Here is a 25372-nt window from a genome sequence, read left to right as displayed (position 1 = left end):
TAACCTCCGTTATGAAATGAAACATCAGCTTCAGCCAGAGCCAATATGACTGTGTTGAATGAGAAATGGATCAAAATACTACCTTCTTGTTATCAAAAATTTGTTTAGCATCCACCAATAAGAATATAAATAAGGCCAGAGGGGGGGGCCAACACATTATTGAATATTGTATCAATAAAAGGCTCTTTGAAACATACTCGTTCAGAGCTTGCACTTGAACATCATGCAACACAGCAGCAACCCCCAAGGCAGAATGCGCTAGTCCCACAGGAACTAGTAGTTGTTGGTGACTCTATTGTCAGGGAAACAGGAAACATATTGTGTAAAAAGGACCTGGGTATGTCTGCCAGGGGCAAAGGTTGATGACATTGTAGAACAGATATCATCTTTTAAGGGCACAAAAGGTGATATTGTTGTATACATTAGCACTAATAATATTAAAAGTAGGAGACCAGCGGAATTACTAAACAAGTACAGGTCACTGTTTAAAAAAAGCCATGAATTAGGGTTGAATTTGAAAGTGTCTGCAATTCTGCCCAGACACGATAGGAGGGAGTATTTTATGAGAGCCTTGTCAATCCATTCGGCCCTGGAGAGATTGTGAAGGCTCAAGGGGTAGAATTTTTCCCAGCCTGGTCTGTGCTTGTTAATAGGAGAGACTGCTTCTTCAGGGATGAGATGCACTTAAATAAAAAGGGTGCAAGACTATTTGCTGATGCTATCGAGGCAGTGTTACGTGGGTCGGAAAACTACTAGATTGGGGGATACACGGCCTAATAGATTTAATAGCTGCTGGCAGAAGTGAAAGTGATTCCTGCACTGCTTCTATTGGAATGAGCAGAAGCCTGGAGAACAAGATGCAGGGGATTTCAGAGACTGCTGGGAGTCATTGTGGTACAAGTAAACACGTGGGCTGTGTTAGGGTAGCTAAGAATAGGAACAGGCGCATGTATACTTGCATATACACCAATGTTAGGAGTTTGGTAAATAAATTTGATGAATTTGAGCTGTTGCTCAAAACATCAAAGGCTGATATTGTTGGGATATCAGAGATGTGGTGTCACAGAGATATAAGGAATGCAGAATTGGAATTTGGGGAGTACGATGTGTACAGGAAGGATAGACAGGATAGGAAGGTAGGAGGGATTATGATATTAATTAAGAAACACATAAAATCCAATGAGGTACAGCCAGTCTACATTGCTGGACAGTGCAGTCGAGTCAGTTTGGTATGACATAAGCACTGGGAAATCAAAATTCAGAGTAGGAGGGTGTTATAGGCCTAATGACTCTGATGAGTATAATAAAAAACTGTACAGGGAAATAGAGTGGGCCAGTAAATAAGAGAGTCTTATAATGGAGGATTTTAATTTCCCCGATATTGACTGGAATTTGTCGGTTGGTCACTCATACACTAGCAAGGCTTTTGTGGATTTATTGGATGATTGTTTTCTACATTGGCATGTTTAGGAGGCAACTAGAGGGAGTAATACACTTGATCTGATTATCAGTAGTGATTCTTCATGCATTAAGAATCTTCAGATAAAGGAACCACTAGGTGGCAGTGATCACAGTGTACTGAAGTGGGATTTACTCAAAGAGGTAACTACCATCAAGGGTGAAGGGAAGGGTTATTGCTTTCGTAAAGGTGACTACGGAAGTCTGAGACAGTATTTAAATTCTATACAGTGGAACCAACTGATGATGTTACCAACAGCAAATTGAAAATGGGAAGCATTCAAAGAATTAATCTTGGAAGCTACTAGGCTTTACATACCAACTTAGAAATATTGTTCAAGGTTTAGGCCTAAATGGATGTCAGATGAACTAATGAGATATGTGACAGAGAAGAAAAATCCATGGGATACATATAAATTAATGGGTGACATGGAAGCTTACGATAGATATAAGCTGGTCTGTAACCAAGTCACAAAGGAGGTTAAGCAAGCAAAGGCAGATTATGAGAAATCTTTGGCAAAGGATGCAAAGAAAAACAGCAAAGAGTTCTTTACCATGTAAACTCGAGAAGGAAGGGGATGAATCAGATTGGACCACTGGATATCGATGGTTCAACTGCTGATGATAATGCTCAGGTGGATAACAAACAAAATGAGTATTTTGCATCTACATTCACACATGAGGAGTTATTCAGGGAGGAGAATGCCAGATGTGAACTAAACTCTCGCAGTGAGTTAGATGATTTTGTAATAACAGAGGAAAGTGGAGGAGAAATTTTTCAAGATAAACATAAGAAAGGTACCTGGGGTGGATGGGATCTATCCAGTTATATTAAAGGAGGCAACAAAGGAAGTAAGCAAACAATTAGCCATAATTATTTGACTCAGGTGAGGTACCCATGGACTGGAGATGTGCAAATGTGGCCCCAATTCACAAATCAGGATCAAAGGGCGACACAAGTAATTATAGACCTTTTAGTTTAACTTCTGTTGCAGGGAAATTAATGGAGATACTGGTTAAAGAAGCACTGCAGGATCATCTAGACAAGACTTCAGTTATAGCTCACACCCAGCATGGGTTTGTTAAGGGGAAGTCTTGTCTAACCAATTTGATTGATACTATGATGTGGTCATGAAGGAACTGGATGCAGGGAATAACTTTGATATCATATATTTGAATCTTAGGAAGCTTTTTGATACTGTTGCAGATGGAAAACTGCTGAACAAATTGGAGCAGTGTGGCATTGCAGGCAATTTCTGCTATAGATAAAGGGATGGTTGAATTAGAGAAGACAGAGTGGTAATCAATGGACACTGCTGTTTGTGGACTAATGTTATTAGTGGAGTCCCTCAGGGTTCAGTGATGAGTCCATTGTTGTTGTCTGTCTTTATAAATGATATTGATGATGGTATATCAGGCTTAATGTCCAAGTTTACAGACGATACAAAAGTTGGCAGGGTTGTTAATGACACTAATACAGTACACTGCTGCAACAGGGTCTAGAAAAGATGGGCTAAAAGGTGGCGAATGAAGTTTAACATTGACAAGTATAAAGTACTACATATGGGAAGCAGTAACACCACAGTAACATATCAACTCTGTGGTAATACAATGACAAGGTATAAGGTATATTCGTGTCAGATTTCTCCCATCTCCGCGTGTGTTTTGCTGTATCGAGGACAGTACACTGTCAACCCTGATAGTATGAATCAGAGTTGTAATACTCAATATCAATTTCAAGTCTCAAGCCAGAGACTTGAAAGTGTGTTGGCTGTGTCTGTGCCGTGTGATATGTTGTGCCCATTTTTTATCCGGCTTATGTGCAACGTCGGGCCCCTAGTGGGGCTCGATGTTGCCCATACCCTACCATGAGGAGGCTAGCCGGGTGTATCCAGTATCACAACAAATTGCTGTGGCAGGTCCTGCCACCTAGTTTCCTGGGATTTCAGTGGCTAGGACCTATTAAAAAAAAAAATTACATTTGACATTAATGCTTAATAGGATTGCTGTTAGGAAATCGCTGGTTGGGATTGAATGCTAAAGAGATGTGTTAAAGGCCAAATAGGTTGGGCAAAATTTTGATGTTATTAAATTTAGACATGTGAGGCTATACACTAGATAAAAGCTAATAGTGTTAGTTGTCTTAGAGGTTTACATAAAACCAGTTGAATTTAGACGTTGATTATAATTTGGCGGCATTGTTACGTGTGTGTGTACTCGGTTGATTTAGTGAGAGAGAGAGGGGGGGAGACTGAAGACTGGGGGTAAAACAGATAGAAGAATAGGGACGATAGAGTAGGCATCCTAAAGAGGTCAGTTGAGACGAGACCCACCAGGTGAAGTATGGGGGGTAGGGAGGGAGGAGAGGAGACAGAGATCCATCTCCTCCCTCCCCTGCCTGGGGATGGGGTTTTAAAGGGAACCAGGTTAGAGTACCCGGTTCAGATCACCAGTGGCGTGTTGGCAGCAAAGCCGCAGAATGTCTTCTTCGGTGTCATGTCTAAGCAGTGTCGAATCCGGTATGAAGGTCAAGCTGTCCATTCCTCTCCGGGGGTGGGATATGTTAGCTGGCAGTGGGGAACCCAACAGGCGAGGGGGTGGGAGAGACACACATTTACTTCATTCCTAAACTGCATTCTCACTGTACTTGCATTCTTTTTTTTTTTTTTTTTATTTATTCTTTTTTTTTAAATACTTTTTTCTATTTTTTTTACTTTAATATTTTTCCAAATTTTTTATATATATATATATATTTTTTTTTTCACTCAACCCATTCATCTTTTTCTCACACACCAGGAGGGGATGCAATGATGTGTAGTGTAAATTTAAATACTAATTAAAACTAGGGTCAGTGTGTACTTAACTGTAGCATTTATGGTTTGTGTTCTTTTTCTCACACGCTTACACTTTTATTCATTCTTCTAGCTCTCATCTCATTTATTCGACTCTTACTTTCTGCACTGCACTCTCTGGGCACCGCAACTTACTGTTATTCTTCAGTTGTGGTGCAGGCCTAGCCGCAAGTTTTTTTTTTTTTTTTGCAGGCCAGGGGAGAATGCAGTGATAGTGTTTATGTGGTTAGTAAATGTTTGTTGGTAGAGTATATGTAAAGTAATGTAAGTTATTTTTAATTTTGTATTCTTTTGGCCAATTACATTTGCTCTTCCATTCATTCCCATTCACTCTCTCTTTCCCTCATGCTAGGTCATTCTTTCTTTCACCAAAAGTCCCATTTATTCCCTTTTACCATAATTCCTAGTTCACTCAGTGCCCAGCCTATTTATTCTATCTTTCATTCTCATTCATTCATTCTTCTTTCATTCTACATTGCATCCCCTTGCTACTAGCTTAGTGATATTTTTCAGATAATCCGCTTCCCTGGCTTCCTGTACATCTCCCTCCCCTACATGGTTACTTATTTGGTGTTGGGCCCCAGATTCCTACACATAGCAGGGTAATCCTGGGGAATTTTGTTATGTCAGGTTTCTGTCAGGGTGCAGAATACTGCTATCCTAACAGTTTTTAAGTCATCGTCTGGGCGTTGTGGGAAACTTGGGCAATTTTACTATTGATTATTGTTTAATTGCTGGGAGGGGACTGAATTGCCATTCTTTGCATTGCTCTGTGCATTTCGAATGCTTTCTGTGTGAAAGATATAAAAGCTTTATAGTTTTGCTCTTCTATGATGAACAGATGTTCTTCTCCCCTGGGAAGGGGACCAGTCTGTGCTATTAGTTCTGTTCTGGTACTACAATAACAGTGGTAGAGAATGAAAAGGACCTTCGAGTAATTGTGCAGGCAGATATGAAGTTTTCTGAGCAGTGCAGATGGGCTGCAAGAGTAGCTCATAGTGTCTCATCAATGATATACAGGAATTTTTATAATAGGGATAAGGAGGTGATTATCCCCTCGTATAAGGCAATGGTCAGGCCACGCCTTGAGTACTGTATACAGGTCTGGAGGCCTCATTTCCAGAAGGATGTAGAGCTGCTGGAACGAGTACAGAGAAGATCAACAAGTTTAGTGAATGGAACAAAGGGTTGCTCTTACAAAGAAAGGCTTAAGTTTTGCAAATTAGTGTCTGGAGACTAGGCACTGGTGAGGTGATCTGATAGAGGTGTATAAAGCCTTGAATGGTTTGAACATACTCAATGCCAATGGGATTGTTCCTCTTGCTCAGAATAATCATATGAGAGGGCATAATTTCAAATTGAGGAAAGACAGATGTACGATAGATGTGCGGAAATTTGCCTTTATCCAGCGAGCAGTTGGTTGGTGGAACAGACACTTCCATCCCTTTTTGTGGGAGTTGATAGCCCAAATAAATTTAAGGCTCAACTGGACAGGTATTTCGAAAGAATGGAGGGGTGAAATTGGAGTGTTTTTTTTTTTTTTTTTTTTTGCAGATGCTGCGTAAGCTTGCTTTCTTGCATCATATGCCTCTACTAATGCTAATTTTCTACCACCTTAAGTGTAGTACCACACAGTTAGTACATTTCTCTTGGGGTTACTTCGACCCATTTGCAATACTTTGCATTTGTCAAGGTTAAACTTCTGTTGCCACTTCTCAGCCCATTTGCCCAGATTTTCTAGACCAGTTGCAGTAGTGTCATTAACAACCCTTCCAACCCTCGTATCATCTGCAAACTTGTATATTAAGTCTGATATATCATCATCAGTATCATTTATAAAGACAGAAAACAGCAATGGACCCAACACTGAACCCTGAGGGACTCCGCTAATAACATTACTCCACAAAGAGCGGTGCCCATTGATTACCGCTCTCTGTGTTCCCCCACTCAACCATCCCTTTATCCATAGCAGCAATTTGCCTCCAATGCCACATGGGTCCAATTTGTGCAAAAGTATCCAAGGCCTTTCTAAGATCCAATATATGATATCCAAGTTATTCTTTGCATCCAGTTCCTTTGTGACTACAGCACAGTCTCCAATCAAATTGGTCAAGCAAGACTTCCCCTTAACAAACCCATGCTGTGTCTGAGCTATAACTGAAGTCTTGTCTCGATGATCCTGCAATTATATAGCTTACTGCCAGAGTTTACTACACCCCTGGCATTACCCCTCGCTGAATAACTCCTCATGTGTGAATGTAGATGCAAAATTCATTTAGTTTGTTAACTACCTGAGCAGGATCATCAACAGTTTAACCATCGATATCAAGTGGACCAATCTGATTCATCCCCTTCCTTCTAGAGTTTATGTAAGTCTGAGGAAGGAGAAAACTACCGTCTGCAGCATTCCCACATGGCTATCATAACCGTTAATTTATCCAAACTATCCATTCTGCATTGCCAGATGGAAGTTTGTTTCAACAGTCAACTATCCTCGCTGAAGGGAAATTTACACATATCTCTCCTGTATGTAATTATCAATCCTCAATTTAAGTTTATGCCCTCGTGTATGCATTGAAACTGAGCAAGAGCAATGGTGCCATTAGCCCAATCCATTCAATGCTTTAAACACCTCAGTCAGATCTCCTTGCAAGTGCCTAGACTCCAGACAATGGAAATGGCACTGTGTGGAGACACTTACCTTTCTTGATAAGAATTGATTGCATTTCTTGGTAATCTTATTGCACCTATTCCATTAAAAGTCATCACAAACCCGAAATGGGTAGGATATACTGCTGGCACAGATCTAGGTGCGGGATTGATGGCACTGACCACAGTGCGGGATCTTCAGGCACTATGCCATTGGCAATTACACAGGTGGCGCCTGTCCCCTGTGACTTTTAAACCCACACCCTTTCACTCTTCTTCTATGCCTCTCTCTCTCTCTCTCTCTCTCTCTCTCTCTCTTTTTTTTTTTTTTTTTTTTAATCTGTTACTTTATTTACTTTTTTATTTATTTATTTGTTTTTAAAAAAAAAATTTTTTTCTTATTTTTTTTTTTTTTTAATATATATATATATATTTTTTTTAATTTTGGTATCCATCAGGAAGCTCAGGCAACCCTGGCAGAGGCCAGCCAGAGTAAAATGGGCAGCCTGGCTCACCTCCCAGTGGTGGGCAACATGGTCTTCCCTTAGGGGCCCTGCAGCTAAGCAGCCAGAGATAGAACAACAGAACATAGCAGTACTCTGTCACAAACCAGACACCACACTTTTTCTGGCTTTTACAGAGATTCTGTAAATTTGTCACAAAGTACTGTGGTGCAGATGTGGGAAACCACCGGTGGCGCATTCCACAAAACACTATGCCACTATGCACCCATTCCAACAGATTTGCTTCTTCATTGAAATGAGGCTCGCAAATCTGTACACATATATAATATTGGTATAAACACATCGTAGACAACTCTTAAACAAAAAAACTATGTTAGTATTGTGATGGGCATCATATTATCTGTATCTCGTATTATGCTCTTCCTTCACAATGAGTTGCCATGTATTGCACTACCTTGAATAAGTAATGCTTCACTAAAAGAGAAGATTATTTATTGTTACTTATTCTCAGTGGGCACCATTTCAAGGCTTGTTTGTATATGTGTGGGATAATAACTCTACTATCCACTTGTCCCTATTAGACTTAGAAAAGCAAAAATTAGAGGGAAAGTTATAGTAGGAGTGGAAGAAGAAAAGAAACTGTGCAGAAGAATGAAAGGGACAGTAACTCCTTCAACTCACATCACTCAAAAACTCATAAATTCCTCAAATAGGCAACACTTCCCCCGCTTCCCCAGTAGAGAAGACTGTTGTTACCTGTTCTCAGAAACTCTGTGAATATTAGGCTCCCCCTGGTGACCGTTTCAAGGCTTGTTTGCTTTTCATCAGTGGGTGGGCAGGTACCCTAGTATTGCAGAAATGACAATCCAGTTGTAAAGATAATCCCACAATATGAGAGATGCCAGAAGGTGTATGTGATAATATTTAAGTGAAATTAAATGCAACAAGGCATCATATCTTTAAGAGTATAATAATCTATATAATATTGGTGTAAATACACCATAGACAACTCTTAAACAAAAAAACTGTTAGTAGTGTGCACCACCACCACTTAGATGGCACCGTTTCAAGGCTTGTTTGTATATGTGTGGGATAATAAGTCTACTATCCACTTGTCCCTATTAGACTTAGAAAAGAAAAAAGTAGAGGGAAAGTTATAATAGGAGTGGAAGAAGAAAAGAAATGGTGTAGAAGAATGAAAGGGACAGTAACTCCTTCAACTTACACCACTCAAAATCTCCTCGAATAGGCAACACTTCCCCAGTAGAGAAGACTGTTATTACCTATTCTCAGAAACTCCATGATTATCAGGCTCCTCCTGGTGACCATTTCAAGACTTGTTGGCCTTAAGAAACAGCTGAAAATATTGAGGTTCAGTTTTTAAATACTTGAATTATTCAAAAGAAATGCACAGTTTGAAACACTGAAGGGAAAATGTTTCAATGAAATATCATTTACCTTGCTTGGTCTCCAGTTTTCCATATCAGAATTGGTTGCAGGTTGTCATCAATTTCTTTATTACTGCTACAAGATATGGCCATTATTTAAAGAAAAAGAATATATTAAAAAAGCATTTGTTTTAAATACAAATGGGCCTGTTGTACTGGATTCCATTGTTTAAGGAGATTAATATTGTATATATCCAGTAATATATTTAATAACAAATGTAGCTTTCAGGGTAAAATGGACCCCTTCATCAGCAGTATACAGATTCTAGCAGAATAATTATGTTACTGGATATATACAATATTAATCTCCTTAAGAATTTATTTTATTTAATTTCAAAAATTATAGATTTGGTAACAATGCTTTGTAGTCAATTTTAAAATTGACTACAAAGCATTACAATTTGTGCAGATGTTTAGAAGAACAGAAAGATGTGGTTTATGAAAGAAGTAAAGGACTTCACAACAGTTAATGACAAATATCCGATTAAACTACTGAATCATTGGAAAAACTTGGATGTGAAAAAAAAAAATTCATTAAAAGTCATTTCCAAATACATGACCCTGTATTTGGAAAACATTGAAAGGTTGCTTATTTTTTGATATTGGCTTGATATTGTAGATAACCAAAATGGTGGAAGCAATGAAAGCATCGCTAGACTTTCAGGGCAATGAGCTTTTACATAAAATAAAAATACTTGTACAATGTTGAAATTCATTTATTAAAAGAACAGCAATTACAAGTACATTGAAAACGAATAAAAATGTGTTTGCCTATCCAAGGTATAATTTTTTATAATAAAATTACTAATCTTGATGCTAATCTTTTACAGGGTCATTATAAAGTCTTTGTGCAGTTTTAAATTTTCATAACTTCCATGCTAACTGGGCTAGCCGGGTGGGTAAAGTACCTGCCTGGCAACCCAAAGGTTATGGGTTCGAATCCCGCCTCGGGCTTGGATCAGAGTAGAAAATTCAATAAACCTTGGGAGGTGCAATATGGCCACAGAAGCCGATGCACCAACGACTAACAAAAAAAAAAAAAAAAAAAAAAACATCCATTCTGCACATGATAAAATCAATCTGTAAAAAGTAAGGGAAAGAATTCATTACAGTTTTACATACATTTATTCTTGGGATTGTTAATTCTCAATATATCCACCTTCATTACATATACAAACTGAGATACAATTATGTTTTAGAGTTGATTTTCAGTAATACCCTGAATCACATTAGTTATCCTAGTCCAAAGATCGTCTAAAGAGCGAGGTTTTGTTGAATAAACAATAGTCTTAACACATTCCCATAAAAAAAAAAAAATCCATGGGCTCAAATCTGGTGAACGTTGTGGCCAAGAGATTGATCCAACTCTTCCAATCCATCTCTTAGGAAAATTTTCATTCAGAAACTGCCTAACACTGAGAGCAAAGTACAAGGTGCACCATCTTGCTGAAACACTGTATCATCTATAAGTCCTAAATGTGTTAGTCTAGGAATAAAATAATTCTACAGCATTTCCAAATAACTCTCACTATTAACAACCCATCCTTGGTCTTCCAGATCGTGGTTTATCATTGATAAACTAAATTACATTTCTAATGTGTTTTATAGATTGATTCTATTGTGTATAGAACAGAAGTTATGAAAATTTAAAACTGCACAAGGACTTTATAATGACCCTGTATTTGTAATCTGGGATATTGCAATTTGGACAAAGAGTTATCATAAGTAATAATTAAAATGTTTTAAGAACAGCTGTTCATGAGAGTATTACATAATATTTATGTTAGACCAATGACTCTATAGTTTGATAGGTGTTGACTGCACTCTGGTAATTTATTTAGATTTCACTTTTCATTCTTGATAGAGACAAACCTAGAATTCATAATACAATGTTTGTTGTTTGGAAACGCTTACTAACGTGTTTATATTTTTGATTTAGTTCCACCAAAGATGAGTGGGAAGTCACTAGAAACATACAGAATTGCTGAGAATCGGCCTCTAACACTTGATTGTCATGTGGAAGCTCATCCTGATCCAAAAATTATTTGGTTGAAAGATGGAAAACCAGTTGATATTAAAAAAAACAAAATGATACGAATTTTGGATGATGGTAGATACCTTCAGATACTTCGTACAAGGCAAAATGACAAGGGCCATTTTTCTTGTATAGCTGAAAATGATGTTGGTCGAATGGAAAAGCATTTTGCTGTTGACATCCATGGTAATATTTGTCAGAATTTTTAAATGTTTCCAGTTTTATATTTTTTATAAAATCTATTTATAATAGAATGTGTTTCATTACGGAGAACAATATTGCAATGCAAACTTTTATTTTATTGTTTTAATAATTTAACTTGTCACTTAGACTGTAACATACAACAGTAATATTCAGAGAGCTTTTATACTCAGTGATTTGGAGTAGATATAATATTGCAAATAGCTAGCGCTAAAGTTCAAACCACATAGGTGGCAACAGATAGTTACATTTATTATGTTTAAGTCAATTTATTACCTATTATAACTAATTAAATTTATTATCTTTTATAACTACTTAAATTTATTATCTTTTATAACTACTTAGATTTTACAAACATAACGTTATAACTTAATACATATAACTTAAGCTTGATAGGAGATACAGAATTAATATAACGTTAACTAGGTATGAGATAAAACTCAGTACTGAAATATATATATATATATATAGTGTTATTACTGCATTGGGATATAAGTTTAATATAATATTTTTAGTTGTATTGAAATTGAATTGAAATCATGCCTCAGACCAGAGCAGAAAAGCAAAAGCTCAAGGTAGTGGGAGTGCTGTGGCTTGGGGGAGAACTAAGAGGGGTGGTTGCCCTCTGAATCACAGCCTTTTGAAATGTACCGCTTGTTTGATATTTCTGGAGCTATCAGAAATGGGACATGATATTGCCAAGGGGGAGATGTCTTTGGTGTGCTCCATGTAAGGAGTGTGAGGAAGGCAGGTGCCAACTCAGCATTTTAATGAGCCTTTATGACAGCTTGAAGAACAGGGTAGATGCCCTCAAAGGATTTAAATTGGGGGCCCCCATCAAGCTCTCAGCTGCCAACATCAATGCCACAGTTTGCACTTGAACATCAGGCAACACAGCGACAATCCCCAAGAGAGAGAATGCACTGGTCCCATAAGAAGTGGGACCAGTTCTCCATTATATAATAGCTCCATTTCTGGAGCTATCAGAAATGGGACATGATATTGCCAAGGGGGAGATGTCTTTGGTGTGCTCCATGTAAGGAGTGTGAGGAAGGCAGGTGCCAACTCAGCATTTTAATGAGCCTTTATGACAGCTTGAAGAACAGGGTAGATGCCCTCAAAGGATTTAAATTGGGGGCCCCATCAAGCTCTCAGCTGCCAACATCAATGCCACAGTTTGCACTTGAACATCAGGCAACACAGCGACAATCCCCAAGAGAGAGAATGCACTGGTCCCATAAGAAGTAGTTGTTGTTGGTGATTCTATTGTCAGGAAATCGGGAATATATATGTGCATAAAGGATAGGTGGAATAGGACCAGAATATGTCTCCCAGGGGAAAAAGTTGATTACGCTGTAGAGCAGATATCTTTTAAGGGCACAAAAGTTGATATTGTTGTACATACGCATTAGCATTAATTAAATTAAAAGTAGCAGAATGGCAGAATTACTTGACATGAACTGGTCAAGGTTGAAAAAACATTCAGTTAGGATTCAATTTGAAAGTGTCTGCAATTCTGCCTAGACACGATAGGGAGGAGTATATGATGAGAACGTTGTCAATCAATTTGGCCCTGGAGAGATTGTGGAAGGCTCATCGTTAGAATTTTTCTCAGCGCCGCCTGTGCTTGTTAACAGGAGAAATTGCTTCTGCAGGAGGGATGGGATGCACTTAAATAGAACGGGTGCAAGAATATTTGCTGATACTATAGAGGCAGTGCTAAGTGGGTCAGAAAACTGCTAGCTTCGAGGGATACACGAACTAATAGATTAACAATAGTTTCTGGTAGGGGTGAAAGTGATTCTTGGTACTACCTCTATTGGAATGAGCAGCAGCCTGGAAAACACGGTGCTGGGGAATTCAGGGACCCCTTGGAGTCATCGCAGAAAAAGTAAATACATGGGCTAGCTAAGAATAAGAACAGGGGCATGTACACCAATGCTAGGAGTTTAGTAAATAAATTTGATGAATTGCAGGTGCTGGTCAAGATATCAAAGGCAGATGTTGTTGGGATATCAGAGACATGGTGTTACACATGTATAAGGAATGCAGAATTGGAATTTGTGGAGTACAATGTATACAGAAAGGAAAGACAGGATAGGAAGGGAGGAGGGGTTATGCTGTTAGCTGAGAAACACATAATATTTAAGGAAGTGCATCCAGTTCACATGGGTGGATAGTGCAATGTTCAGTTTGGTGTGACATAAGCACTGGGAAAGCAAAATTGAGAGTAAGAGTGTATTATAGGCCTGATGACTCTGATGAATATAATGAAAAACTGTACAGAAAAATAGAGTGGGCCAGTAAATCAGATTGTCATATAATATGGTATTTTAACTTCCCAGATATTAACTGGAACTTGTGGTTGGTCACTCGCATACTAGCAAGACTTGTGGATTTATTGGATGATTGTTTTCTACAGTGGCACATTCAAGAGACAACCAGAGGGAGTAATACTCTTGATTTGATTATCAGTAGTGATTCTACACACATTACAAATCTGCAGATAAAGGAACCACTAGGTGGCAGTGATCAGAGTGTGCTTATACGACCATCAGGGGGTAAAGGGAAGGGTTTTTGCTTTCGTAAAGGTCAATACGGCGGTCTGAGACAGTTTTTAAATACTATATAGTGGGCCAACTGACGATTAAATTTTCTGTTTATACTCCGGCATGAAAACCAAGTCAGTAGTTTACAATAAATCGTCAATACAAATATTTATTGTATTCTGTAGTCACAAGCTTGAACCCCGGTCCACTCAAGTAGGCCACACCATTCAAAATATTTCTTGGTATGAAAAGCCTAGTAGCTTCTATGATTCATTCTTTGAATACTTCCCATTTATAATTTACTGTTGGTAACATCAGGCCTGACGTAGCTGAGTGGTCAGAAGCGAGAGTGCACAGCATGGTCAGGCCTGATGTTACCAACAGTAAATTATAAATGGGAAGTATTCAAAGAATGAATCATAGAAGCTACTAGGCTTTTTATACCAAGAAATATTTTAAATGGGAAGCATTCAAAGAATGAATCATAGAAGCTACTAGGCTTTTCATACCAAGAAATATTTTGAATGGGAAGCATTCAAAGAATGAATCATAGAAGCTACTAGGCTTTTCATACCAAGAAATATTGTTCAAGGTTTAGGCCTAAATGGATGACAGACGAACTAATGAGACTTGTGATAGAGAAGAAAAATGCATGGGATGCAAATAAATCATCAGGTAATATAAAAGTCTGTGGTAGATATAGGCTGGTCTGTAATCAAATCACAAAGCAGGTTATGCAGGCAAAGGTAGATAATGTGAAATCTTTGGCAAAGGATGCAGAGAAAAACAGCAAAGAATTCTTTATTTATATAAACTCTAGAAGAAAGGGGATGAATCAGATTGGTCCACTTAATATCAATGGTTTGACCGTGGGTGATTCGGCTCAGATAGCTGACAAACTGAATGAGTATTTTGCATCTACATGGAGGACAGAAGCTTACTAAACTCTAACAGGGAGCTAAAAGTTAAACATAAGAAAGGCACCTGGTGTGGATATGATCTATCAAGTTATATTAAAGGAGGCAGTGAAGGAAGTAAGCAAACCCTTAACCATAATTATGAGAGCTTCTTTGGACTTAGGGGAGGTCCTCATGGACTGTAGATGTGCAAATATGACCCCAATTCACAAGGGAGGATCAAAGAGTGACATGAGTAATTACAACTTCTGTTCTTGGGAAATTAATGGAGGCACTTCTTAAAGAAGCACTGCAGGATCATCTAAACAAGACTGCAGTTATAGTTCAGACACAGCATGAGTTTGTTAAGGAGAAATCTTGTCTAAACAATTTGAGTGGATACTATGATCTAGTCATAAAGGAACTGGATTAAAAAAATAATTTTGATACCATATACTTGGATCTTAGGAAAGGTTTTGATACTATTGCACATGAAAACTACTGCACAAATTGGAGCAGTATGCCATTAAGGGAAAATTGCTACTATGTATAATGGGATGGTCGAGCGGAAGTAGAAGACAGAGAGTGGTAATCAATGGACACTGCTCTTCATGGACTAATATTATTAGTGGAATTCCCCAGTGTTCGGTGTTAGGACCATTGTTGTTTTCAATATTTATTAATGATATTGATGAAGATTTATCAGGTTTAATGTCCACATCAAAGACGATACGATATTTCGCAAGGTTGTTATTGTCACTAATGACAGTATGCTCCTGCAACAGGATCTAGAAAAGTTGAGCAGATCGGCTGAGAGGTGGCAACTGAAGTTTAATGTTGACAGATGTAAAGTACTGCATATGGATAGCAGTAATCCCAGAGTAACATATCAACTGTGTAGTAGTACACTCAGGGAGATAGAGAATGAAAAAGAACCGGGTATAATTGTGTAGTCAGATATGAAGTTTTATAAGTAGTGCAGACAGGGTGCCAGAGCAGGTCATGGGGTCTTGTCAATGATATACGTTAGGCCACACCCTTGAGTACTGTATAGGGGTTTGGAGGCCTCATTTTAGAAGGAGGTAGAGATGTTGGAACAAAGACAGAGAAGGGCAGCGAAATCGGTGAATGGAGATGAGAATGCTCTTATGAAGAAAGGTTTAAGTTCTGCAAATTGCAGTGTCTGGAGATTGGGCACATGTGAGGCACTCTGAGGTGAATAAGGCCTTGAATGGTTTGAGCAAACTCAATGCTGATGGGATCTTTCCTCTTGTTCATATTAATCGCCTGAGGGGACATAAATTCAAATTGAGGAAAGACAGTTGTAGAATAGATGTGCATAAATTTGCCTTTAGTCAGTCAGTGATTGATTGATGGAACAGGCTTCCATCTTTCATTGTAGAAGTTCACAGCATCAATAAATTAAAAGCAGATCTAGACAAACATTTGGAGTAAATTTACGGGTGAAATGGGAATGATTTTTTCTTTGTTGATTTTTTTTTTTTATTTTTGGCTGATGCTGTATAAGCTTGCTTTTGTGTATCATATGTCTCTGCTAATGCTAATATGCCTTCTTCGGTATCAATGATATGTATAGAAATGAATGGTTTGAGTTATGGATTACTTCTACCCATATACATTGGGCCAACACTGAATAACATTCATTAGCATTAGCATTGGTAGAGGCATTTGATGCAAGAAAGCAAGCTTATACAGCATCAGCCAAAAAAAAAAAAAAAAAAAAAAACCACTTCCACTTCACCTCTCTGTTCGTTCAAAATACCTGCCCAGCTGAGCCTTAAACTTATTTAGGCTATCAAATTCCACGACAAGGGATGGAAGTCTGTTCCACCAACCAACCACCCGCTGGCTAAAGGCAAATTTCTGCACGTCTATCCTACAACTGTCTTTCCTCAATTTGAATTTATGCCCTCTCAGGTGATTATTCTGAGCAAGAGGAAGAATCCCATCAGCATTGAGCATGCTCAAACTATTCAAGGCTTTATACACCTCTATCAGATCACCTTGCTGGTGCCTAGTCTCCAGAAACTGTAATTTGCAAAACTTAAGCGTTTCTTCGTAAGAGCACCCCTTTGTTCCATTCACTAATCTTGTTGCCGTTCTCTGTACTCGTTCCAGCAGCTCTACATCCTTCTTGAAATGAGGCCTCCAGACCTGTATACAGTACTCTAGGTGTGGCCTGACCATTGCCTTATACAAGGGAATAATCACCTCCTTATCCCTGTTAGAAAAATTCCTATATATCATTCACAGTATACCATGAGCTACTCTTGCAGCCCATCTGCACTGCTCAGAGAACTTCATATCTGCCTGCACAACCACCCCCAAGTCCCCTTCATTCTCTACCACTGTCAGTGTAGTACCACAGAGTTGATACGTTGCCCTGGGGTTGCTGTTTCCCATGTGTAGTACTTTACATTTGTCAATGTTAAACTTCATTTGCCACCTCTCAGCCCATCTGCTCAACCTTTCCAGATCCTGTTGCAGCAGCATAGTGTCAGTAGTGTCCTTGACAACCCTGCCTACCTTTGTATCATCTGCAAACTTCGACATTAAGCTTGATATACCATCATCAATATCATTTATGAATACAGAAAACAATAATGGACCCAACACTGAGCCCTGAGGGACTCCACTAATAACATTAGTCCACGACGAGCAGTGTCCATTGATTACCACTCTCTGTCTTCTCCCCCTCAGCCACCCCTTTATCCACAGCAGGAATTTGCCTCCAATGTCACACTGCTCCAATTTGTGCAGCAGTTTTCCATGTGCAACAGTATCAAAAGCCTTTCTAAGATCCAAGTATATAATATCAAAGTTATTCCCTGCATCCAGTTCCTTTGTGACTGCATCATAGTATCCAATCAAATTGGTCAGGCAAGACTTCCCCTTAACAAAACCATGCTGTGTCCGAGCTATAACTGAAGTCTTGTCTAAATGATCCTGCAGTGCTTCTTTAACTAGTGCCTCCATTAATTTTCCCAGAACAGAAGTTAAACTCACAGGTCTATAATTACTTGTGTCAGCCTTTGATTCTCCTTTGTGAATTGATGTCACATTTGCACTTCTCCAGTCTCTGGGTACCTGCTCTGAGTCCAAGGAAGCTCTTATAATTATGGATAAGGGTTTGCTTACTTCCTTTGCTGCCTCCTTTAATATAACTGGATAGATCCCATCCACCCCAGGTGCCTTTCTTATGTTGAACTTCAACAATTTCTCCTCCACTTTATTCTCAGTTATTACAAGATTCTCTAGCTTACTGCTAGAGTTGAATAAATCTCTGGCTTTCCCCTTGCTAAATAACTCCTCATGTGTGAATGTGGATGCAAAATATTCATTTAGTTTGTTAGCTACCTGAGCAGGATCATCAACAGTTGACCCATCGATATGAAGTGGACCAATCTGATTCATCCCCTTCCTTCTAGAGTTTACATAAGTAAAGAACTCTTTGCTGTTTTTTCTTTGCATCCCTTGCCAAAGATTTCTCGTAATCTGCCTTCGCCTGCCTAACCTCCTTTGTAACTTGGTTACAGATCAACTTGTGTCTATCATAGGCTTCTGTGTCATGTGTTAATTTGTATGTATCCCATGCATGTTTCTTCTCTGCCATATGCCTCATCAGTTCATCTGACATCCATTTAGGCCTAAACCTTGAACAATATTTCTTAGTTGGTACGTAAAGCCTAGTAGCTTCCAAGATAAGTTCTCTGAATGCTTCCCATTTTGCATTTGCTGTTGGTAACATCATTAGTTGGTCCCACTGTATAGAATTTAAATACTGTCTCAGTCCATCGTAGTTGCCTTTACGAAAGCAATAACCCTTACCTTTACCCCTAATGGTAGTTACCTCTTTGAGTAAATCCCACTTCAGCACACTGTGATCACTGCCACCTAGTGGTTCATTTATCTGCAGATTCTTAATGCATGAAGAATCACTGCTGATAATCAAATCAAGAGTATTCGTCCCTCTAGTTGCCTCCCGAACATGCTGATGTAGAAAACAATCATCCAATAAATCCACAAATGCCTTGCTAGTGTCTGAGTGACCAGCCCCCAAATTCCAGTCAATATCTGGGAAATTAAAATCCCCCATTATAAGACACTCTGATTTAATGGCCCACTCTATTTCCCTGTACAGTTTCTTATTATACTCATCAGAGTCATTAGGCCTATAGCACACTCCTACTCTCAATTTTGATCTCCCAATGCTTATGTCACACCAAACTGACTCGACACTGCACTGTCCAGCGATGTCGACTGGCTTCACTTCCTTGGATTTTATGTATTTCTTAACTAATAGCATAACCCCTGCTCCCTTCCTGGCCCCGAGTGCCAAGCGAGTGATCATAGCGATATTTCCAAAGTGATTTGAAAGCGTATTTTCTCTAAGCGACAGATTGTAGAGATTGTTAAAACCCTCTTTATTTATAAAATTATTTAATTTTGGCTTTTTCTAAATAAAGAACTAAGCTTCATATCAAGGAAGGAAAGACCCTTTCTTTTATATTTATATATATATAACCAATTTCTCTAACACACTAACCACTAATCTCTTATCGCTTGGTCACTGGTGGCACCGCTCCTGCCTCCACGTGGCGGGGCTGGTAGTCTGAGTATTAATCTAATACTCAGGGCGAAAAGGAGCAAATATGGATCCATTAATATCACCAACTGTAGAGCCTACGTGCTCGCATGAACTTGAGTCATCTCAAGCAAAAAGAATTAAAAAAGATGATTCTTCACATGACATACCTGCTTTTCTAATTATACACTCTTTATCAACGAAACCTCTTAGTAGCTTATCGCCATTTCTTGTGCAAAAAAGCATAGAGGCTGTAGCAGGTACTCCCAAAATTGTCAAACGCCTTCGCTCAGGAGATCTTCTTATAGAGACTTCCCATCCCAGTCATTCTAGACAACTCCTGAAGCAAACGACCTTCGGAGGCCTTCCCATTTCAGTAACCCCGCACAGAAGTTTAAACACCTCAAAGGGAGTCATCTCGGAATGGGACCTCCTTAATGTTTCTGAGGAAGAAATCGCCGAAGAACTGAAAGCACAACGTGTTGTCGGTGCTAAGAGAATTATGACGAAACAAGATGGTGTCCTTACACCCACAAGAAATGTTATCCTTACCTTCAGCAGTCCGAATCTCCCAGAATCAGTAAAAGCTGGCTACCTTTCCTGTAAGATCCGACCCTATATACCAAATCCACTTAGATGCTTTAAATGCCAGAAGTATGGTCATTCTCAAACAGCATGCCAAGGTAAGACAATCTGTCCCCTGTGTGGCTCATCAGACCATTCCCAAACTGAATGTACAGCAGCAACGCCAAAGTGTCCCAATTGTCAGGGTACTCACCCCGCATATTCTAGAACTTGCGAATTATGGAAAACGGGAAAGAAAATAATGAAGTACAAGGTAGAGAAAAATGTATCTTACCAAGAGGCACGTAAACAGATATTAAATGTGATGCCTACCAAAACATATTCCAATGCAGTCAAAAACACTAAAGAATTTGCTACACAGACTTATATTACTATTCCTCCTAAATTATCTCTTATTCAATGGGCTAGATCCATCCTTGCGGATGGTGAGACACTAACAGCAACAAAGACAAAGAGTCCATCAAATTCTACTAATATAAAGCCATCCAAGCCACAACAAGACGTTCCAAACACAGGCACATTATTAAAGGAGAAAGATGTTCAACGTACACAAAATAAACCAACTGAACGAACCATGGAAATCGATGAGAAATTAGACAATGATGATGCTGTTCTCATGCTTCATGCTGATGATGAGATGGATATTACTCGCCCAATCTTTTCAAAACGAGAGAAATATAAACAGGATCGAGGGAAAAACAAACGATCAGACCAATCCATCTAACCTAAACCCAAGTAATGCAGAAAATTATCCAATGGAATTGTAGAGGACTAAGAAGCAATCTTGATGAACTAAAATACCTAATGCACCAGCATGATCCTGCATGTATTTGTCTACAGGAAACTTATTTATCATCAAATTATAGCCCACACTTCTCACGGTATACACTATATAGACGTGACAGATGTTCTGATTCTCCAGCAAGAGGAGGAGTAGCAATATTAGTTCGTGCTAATGTACCATCGAAACACGTTCAGCTTTCCACTAATATAGAAGCAGTAGCCGTTCGTATTGTCCTTGGGATTAATCTCACTCTTGTCTCCATTTATATTCCACCAAACGTACCATGTTCCACTGCAGAACTTGATAATTTACTTAATCAACTACCCCAACCTATATGCTTTCTAGGTGATCTAAATGCTCATCATCCTTTGTGGGGTTCCCCGAACATGGATCGTAGAGGGAGGATGATCGAAACTCTACTTGATAACCATCACTTAACACTACTGAATACCGGTGTGCATACTTATATCCACTTGCCTACAGGTTCTAGCTCTGCTCTAGATCTGTCTATATGTTCCTCGTCCTTGTATCCTAGTGTTGATTGGAAAGTATTAACTGACCTTCACAGTAGTGATCACTTTCCTATAATTTGCAAAATACAGACGGATACAAACTATACATCTAACCAAAGAATTACGTGGAATTTTCACCGAGCTAACTGGGAGAAGTTTTCGAAAACAGTGCAGTTTGATAACCAATTGATTCTTACTGCATCAATTAATAACGCCAATAGACACATAGTAGAAGAATTACTTGGAGCTGCTGACAGTGCAATACCTAAAGTTAACATTACAAAACAAAGGTATAATAGTTGGTGGACAAGGGACTGCTTTCTTGCCAAAAGGAAACAAAACAAAGCTTGGAACATTTTTCGCCGAAATGCTACAATGGAGAATCTTATAAATTATAAACGGCTGAAAGCTGAAGCACGCCGAATTCGTAGGAAAGCTAAACAGGATGCGTGGATTCGATTCAGTTCTACCATCTCCAGAAACACTGACCCCAGAATAATTTGGAGAAAGATCCGTATCCTCAGTGGAAAGTATCAACAGACCAAAGCCCCAATCCTGTCCTGGAAAGGAACAGATATTTCCTCTCCAACTGATATTGCAGAGGCTTTAGCAGAAACATTTGCAGTCACTTCATCATCTCAATCTTATGAAGACTCATTTAGACGCAAAAAAATGTCCATGGAAAAATATAAAATTAACTTTGTTACAAAACAATCTCATTCTTATAACCTTCCGTTCACAATGAATGAACTTAATGAAGCTCTCCAGAATTCTAGAAATAGTTCTGCTGGACCAGATGGCATTTTCTACATAATGATTCGACACCTCAACTCAAACTCGAAATCTTCACTACTGAAATTTTACAACAGAATCTTTGAGGAGAATGTTTATCCTGATACATGGCATCAGTCAGTTGTAATAGCCATAACGAAACCTGGGAAAGATGCTTCCTCCCCCAATAGTTATCGTCCTATATCTTTGACAAGCTGTTTAGGAAAGATAATAGAAAAGATGGTTCATAAGAGACTTGTCTGGATTGTTGAAGATCAAAATGCTATATCATGCCATCAATTTGGTTTCCGCCGTAACAGGTGTACAACTGATGTCCACATCAAAGTTGAAGCTCATATTCGAAATGCTTTTCTTAAGAAACAGCACATGGTAATGATAACGTTCGATATTACCAAAGCATTCGATACAACCTGGAGATATGGAATCCTCCAAGACTTATACAAACTTGGACTGAGAGGTAACCTGCCTAGATTCATACAGAATTTTCTTCACCTCAGGACCTTTCAAGTAAGATTCCAGAATGAGCTGTCCAAAATTCACACACAGGAAGAAGGAGTCCCTCAGGGATCGATTTTAAGTGCCACACTCTTTGCATTACGTACCAGTAGCATTATAAGAGACATCCCAGCCACGGTAGAAGTTTATATGTATGCAGATGATCTTGCTATTTCCTGTCAATCATCGAATATGGCTACCATTGAAAGACAACTACAGATAGCAATAAACAAAATTGAAACTTGGACAGAAAGCAACGGCTATCAATTAACCGAGGGGAAAACAGCAGCAATACACTTCTGTAAATTACGATCGCTTCATCCGGAACCTGTATTACAACTGAAAGGCAGAGAAATACCGATGACAGACTGCATAAGATTATTGGGTCTGAATTTAGACACCAAATTAAATTTCCGTAAACATGTGACCTATCTACGAACTACGTGCCTCCAGAAACTAAACATCCTTCGTGCAGTATCCTCAACATCTTGGGGTGCTGACAGACAGTCATTGCTGAATTTATATCGTTCTCTAATCCGGTCACGATTAGACTATGGAGCCATAGTATATGCATCAGCAAAAAACAGCATCTTACGGTCCGTGAACACCATTCAACACAGTGCCCTTCGATCAGCACTAGGCGCCTTCAGAACCTCGCCAGTTCAAAGCTTGTATATAGAAGCACACGACCCTCCGCTTTATCTTAGAAGACAACGCCTACTCTGCCAATACGCTGCCAAAATAAGAAGCTTTCCAACTCACCCTTGTTGGGTATATCTCAACCAACCTTTATGGTCAACACTATATGAATCCAAACCTAATGAACCCAGACCTGCTGGAATTCGTCTTCAAGAACTAATAAAAAAGTGGAAACTCGATCTCAATAAAATTGCGGAAAGTGCAAATATGCCTTTACCTCCATGGAATAGACATCATATAAACATTGATCTTTACTTCGCTCAGTGGCCAAAAAATACCATTCCACTATGTAATATCCGACAGTTGCATGCCAACCATACTTCGCAACACACTGGAAAACTAATAATCTATACAGATGGATCTAAAACCCAATCACATGTAGGTGCAGCAACCGTGTTCCCTTCGCATGTAATTTCAAAATCCCTTCCAGTTGAGTGCAGCATTCTATCTGCAGAACTGTATGCTATACAGCTTGCATTAAGTGAAATATGTCAACAGTCATCCCTCTCTGTTTTAATATACTCGGACTCACTAAGTGCTATTTCAGCCATACAGGGTAAACGACATTCTCGTCACCCTCTTCTACAAGAAATTGAGTTTTTAATCAACCTTTGTCAAAAGAAACACTCTGAAATAACTCTTTGCTGGATCCCAGGACACTGCGGAATAGAAGGCAATGAAAAAGCAGACATTGCAGCTAAGTCAGCATCAGAACTGCCAAACAGAACAAAGCTAGTACCACACACTGATTTTAGTCAAATCGTTATTAGAGAAAGTGAAAATGAATGGGCCCAAATATGGAAAAATGAAGTCAACAATAAACTACATGAAATAAAACCTAATCCAGAAATATGGAACTCAAGCATCAGAGAGAGTCGCAGAGAAGAAGTAATACTTGCCAGACTGAGAATTGGCCATACTCATCTTACTCATTTTCATCTATTGGCAAACAAAAATCCCCCACTCTGTTTTCAATGCCAAGTTCAACTTACAGTAAAACACATTCTTTTGGTATGCCCTCGATTCAGAAATTCCAGATTGCTTTGTTTTCAGAGTTTATGCAATAACCAGAATCAAGTTACTCTTCAACAGATCTTAGACAACTCTGCGAATATAGGTGAATTATTTAATTTTATTCGGCAAATCAGATTTGATAAACAAATCTGAAAAAAAAAAAAAAAAAAAAAAAATGTTTGATTTACATTAAAAACTTGGAAAGACACATCTTGGCCATTGATGCCCTTGTGTCTTAAAACCCTTAAACAACAACAACAACAACAGCTCCCTTCCTATCCAGTCTATCCTTTCTGTAGATGTTGTACTCCCCAAATTCCAGTTCTGCATTCCTTATATCTGTGTGACACCACGTCTCAGATATCCCAACAATATCTGCCTTTGATGTTTGGAGCAATACCTCAAATTCATCAAATTTATTTACTAAACTCCTAGCATTGGTGTACACGCAAGTATACATGCACCTATTTCTATTCTTAGCTACCCTAACACAACCCATGTGTTTACTTGTACCGCAATGACTCCCATCAGTCTCTGAAATATCCTGCATCTTGTTTTTCAGGCTTCTGCTCATTCCAATAGTAGTAGTAGTAGTAGTGGCACATGATGCAAGAAAGCAAGTGTAGGAGTTTATGCAGCATCAGCCAAAAAAAAAAAAAAAAAAAAAATCACACCATTCCCTCCAAATGCCTGTCCAGTTCCTCCTTAAATTTATTTAACCTATCAACTTCCACAACGACAGATGGAAGTTTGTTCCAGCAATTAACCACCCGCTGGCTAAAGGCAAATTTCCGCACATCTATTCTACATCTGTCCTTTCTTAATTTGAACTTATGTCCCCGTAGGTTGGTAATCTGAACAAGTGGAAGGATCCCATAATAATTCAGCGTGCTCAACCCATTCAAGGCCTTATAGACCTCAATCAGATCACCGTTCAGGTGCCTAGTCTCCAGCCACTGCAATTTGCAGAACTTAAGCCTCTCTTGGTAAGAGAATCCCTTCACTCCCCTCACCAATCGTGTTGCTCTTCTCTGTACACGCTCAAGCAAATCTACATCCTTCCTAAAATGAGGCCTCCAGACCTGTACGCAGTACTCAAGGCGTGGCCTGACCATTGCCTTATACAGAGGGACAATCACCTCCTTTTCCCTGCTAGCAAAATTCCTATATATCATTGACAAAACCCCATGACCCGCCCTAGCAGCCTGTCTGCACTGCTCAGAAAACTTCATATCTCACTGTGCAATTACTCCCAGGTCTTTTTCATTTTCTACCACCTTAAGTGTAGTACCACACAGTTGGTACGTTTCTCTGGGGTTACGTCTACCCATAT

General features: G+C 38.9%; 1 protein-coding gene across 1 annotated transcript in view; it reads left to right on the top strand.

Annotated features, from left to right (window-relative positions):
* LOC150087903 (hemicentin-1-like) overlaps nucleotides 1-25372 on the top strand; it is a 1496027-nt gene that overhangs the window by 560640 nt on the left and 910015 nt on the right. The window contains exon 33 of the mRNA XM_090369959.1: nucleotides 10811-11092. Coding sequence (XP_090226085.1) covers nucleotides 10811-11092 — 282 coding nt within the window. The remainder of the gene's footprint in view (nucleotides 1-10810; nucleotides 11093-25372) is intronic.

The sequence above is a fragment of the Mastigoproctus giganteus genome, chromosome 3 (assembly GCF_048544385.1).
Source record: "Mastigoproctus giganteus isolate SK-2022 chromosome 3, ASM4854438v1, whole genome shotgun sequence".
NCBI lineage: Eukaryota > Metazoa > Arthropoda > Arachnida > Uropygi > Thelyphonidae > Mastigoproctus > Mastigoproctus giganteus.
Note: the sequence above shows the minus strand (reverse complement) of the source record. Positions and strands in the feature narration are given on the sequence as shown.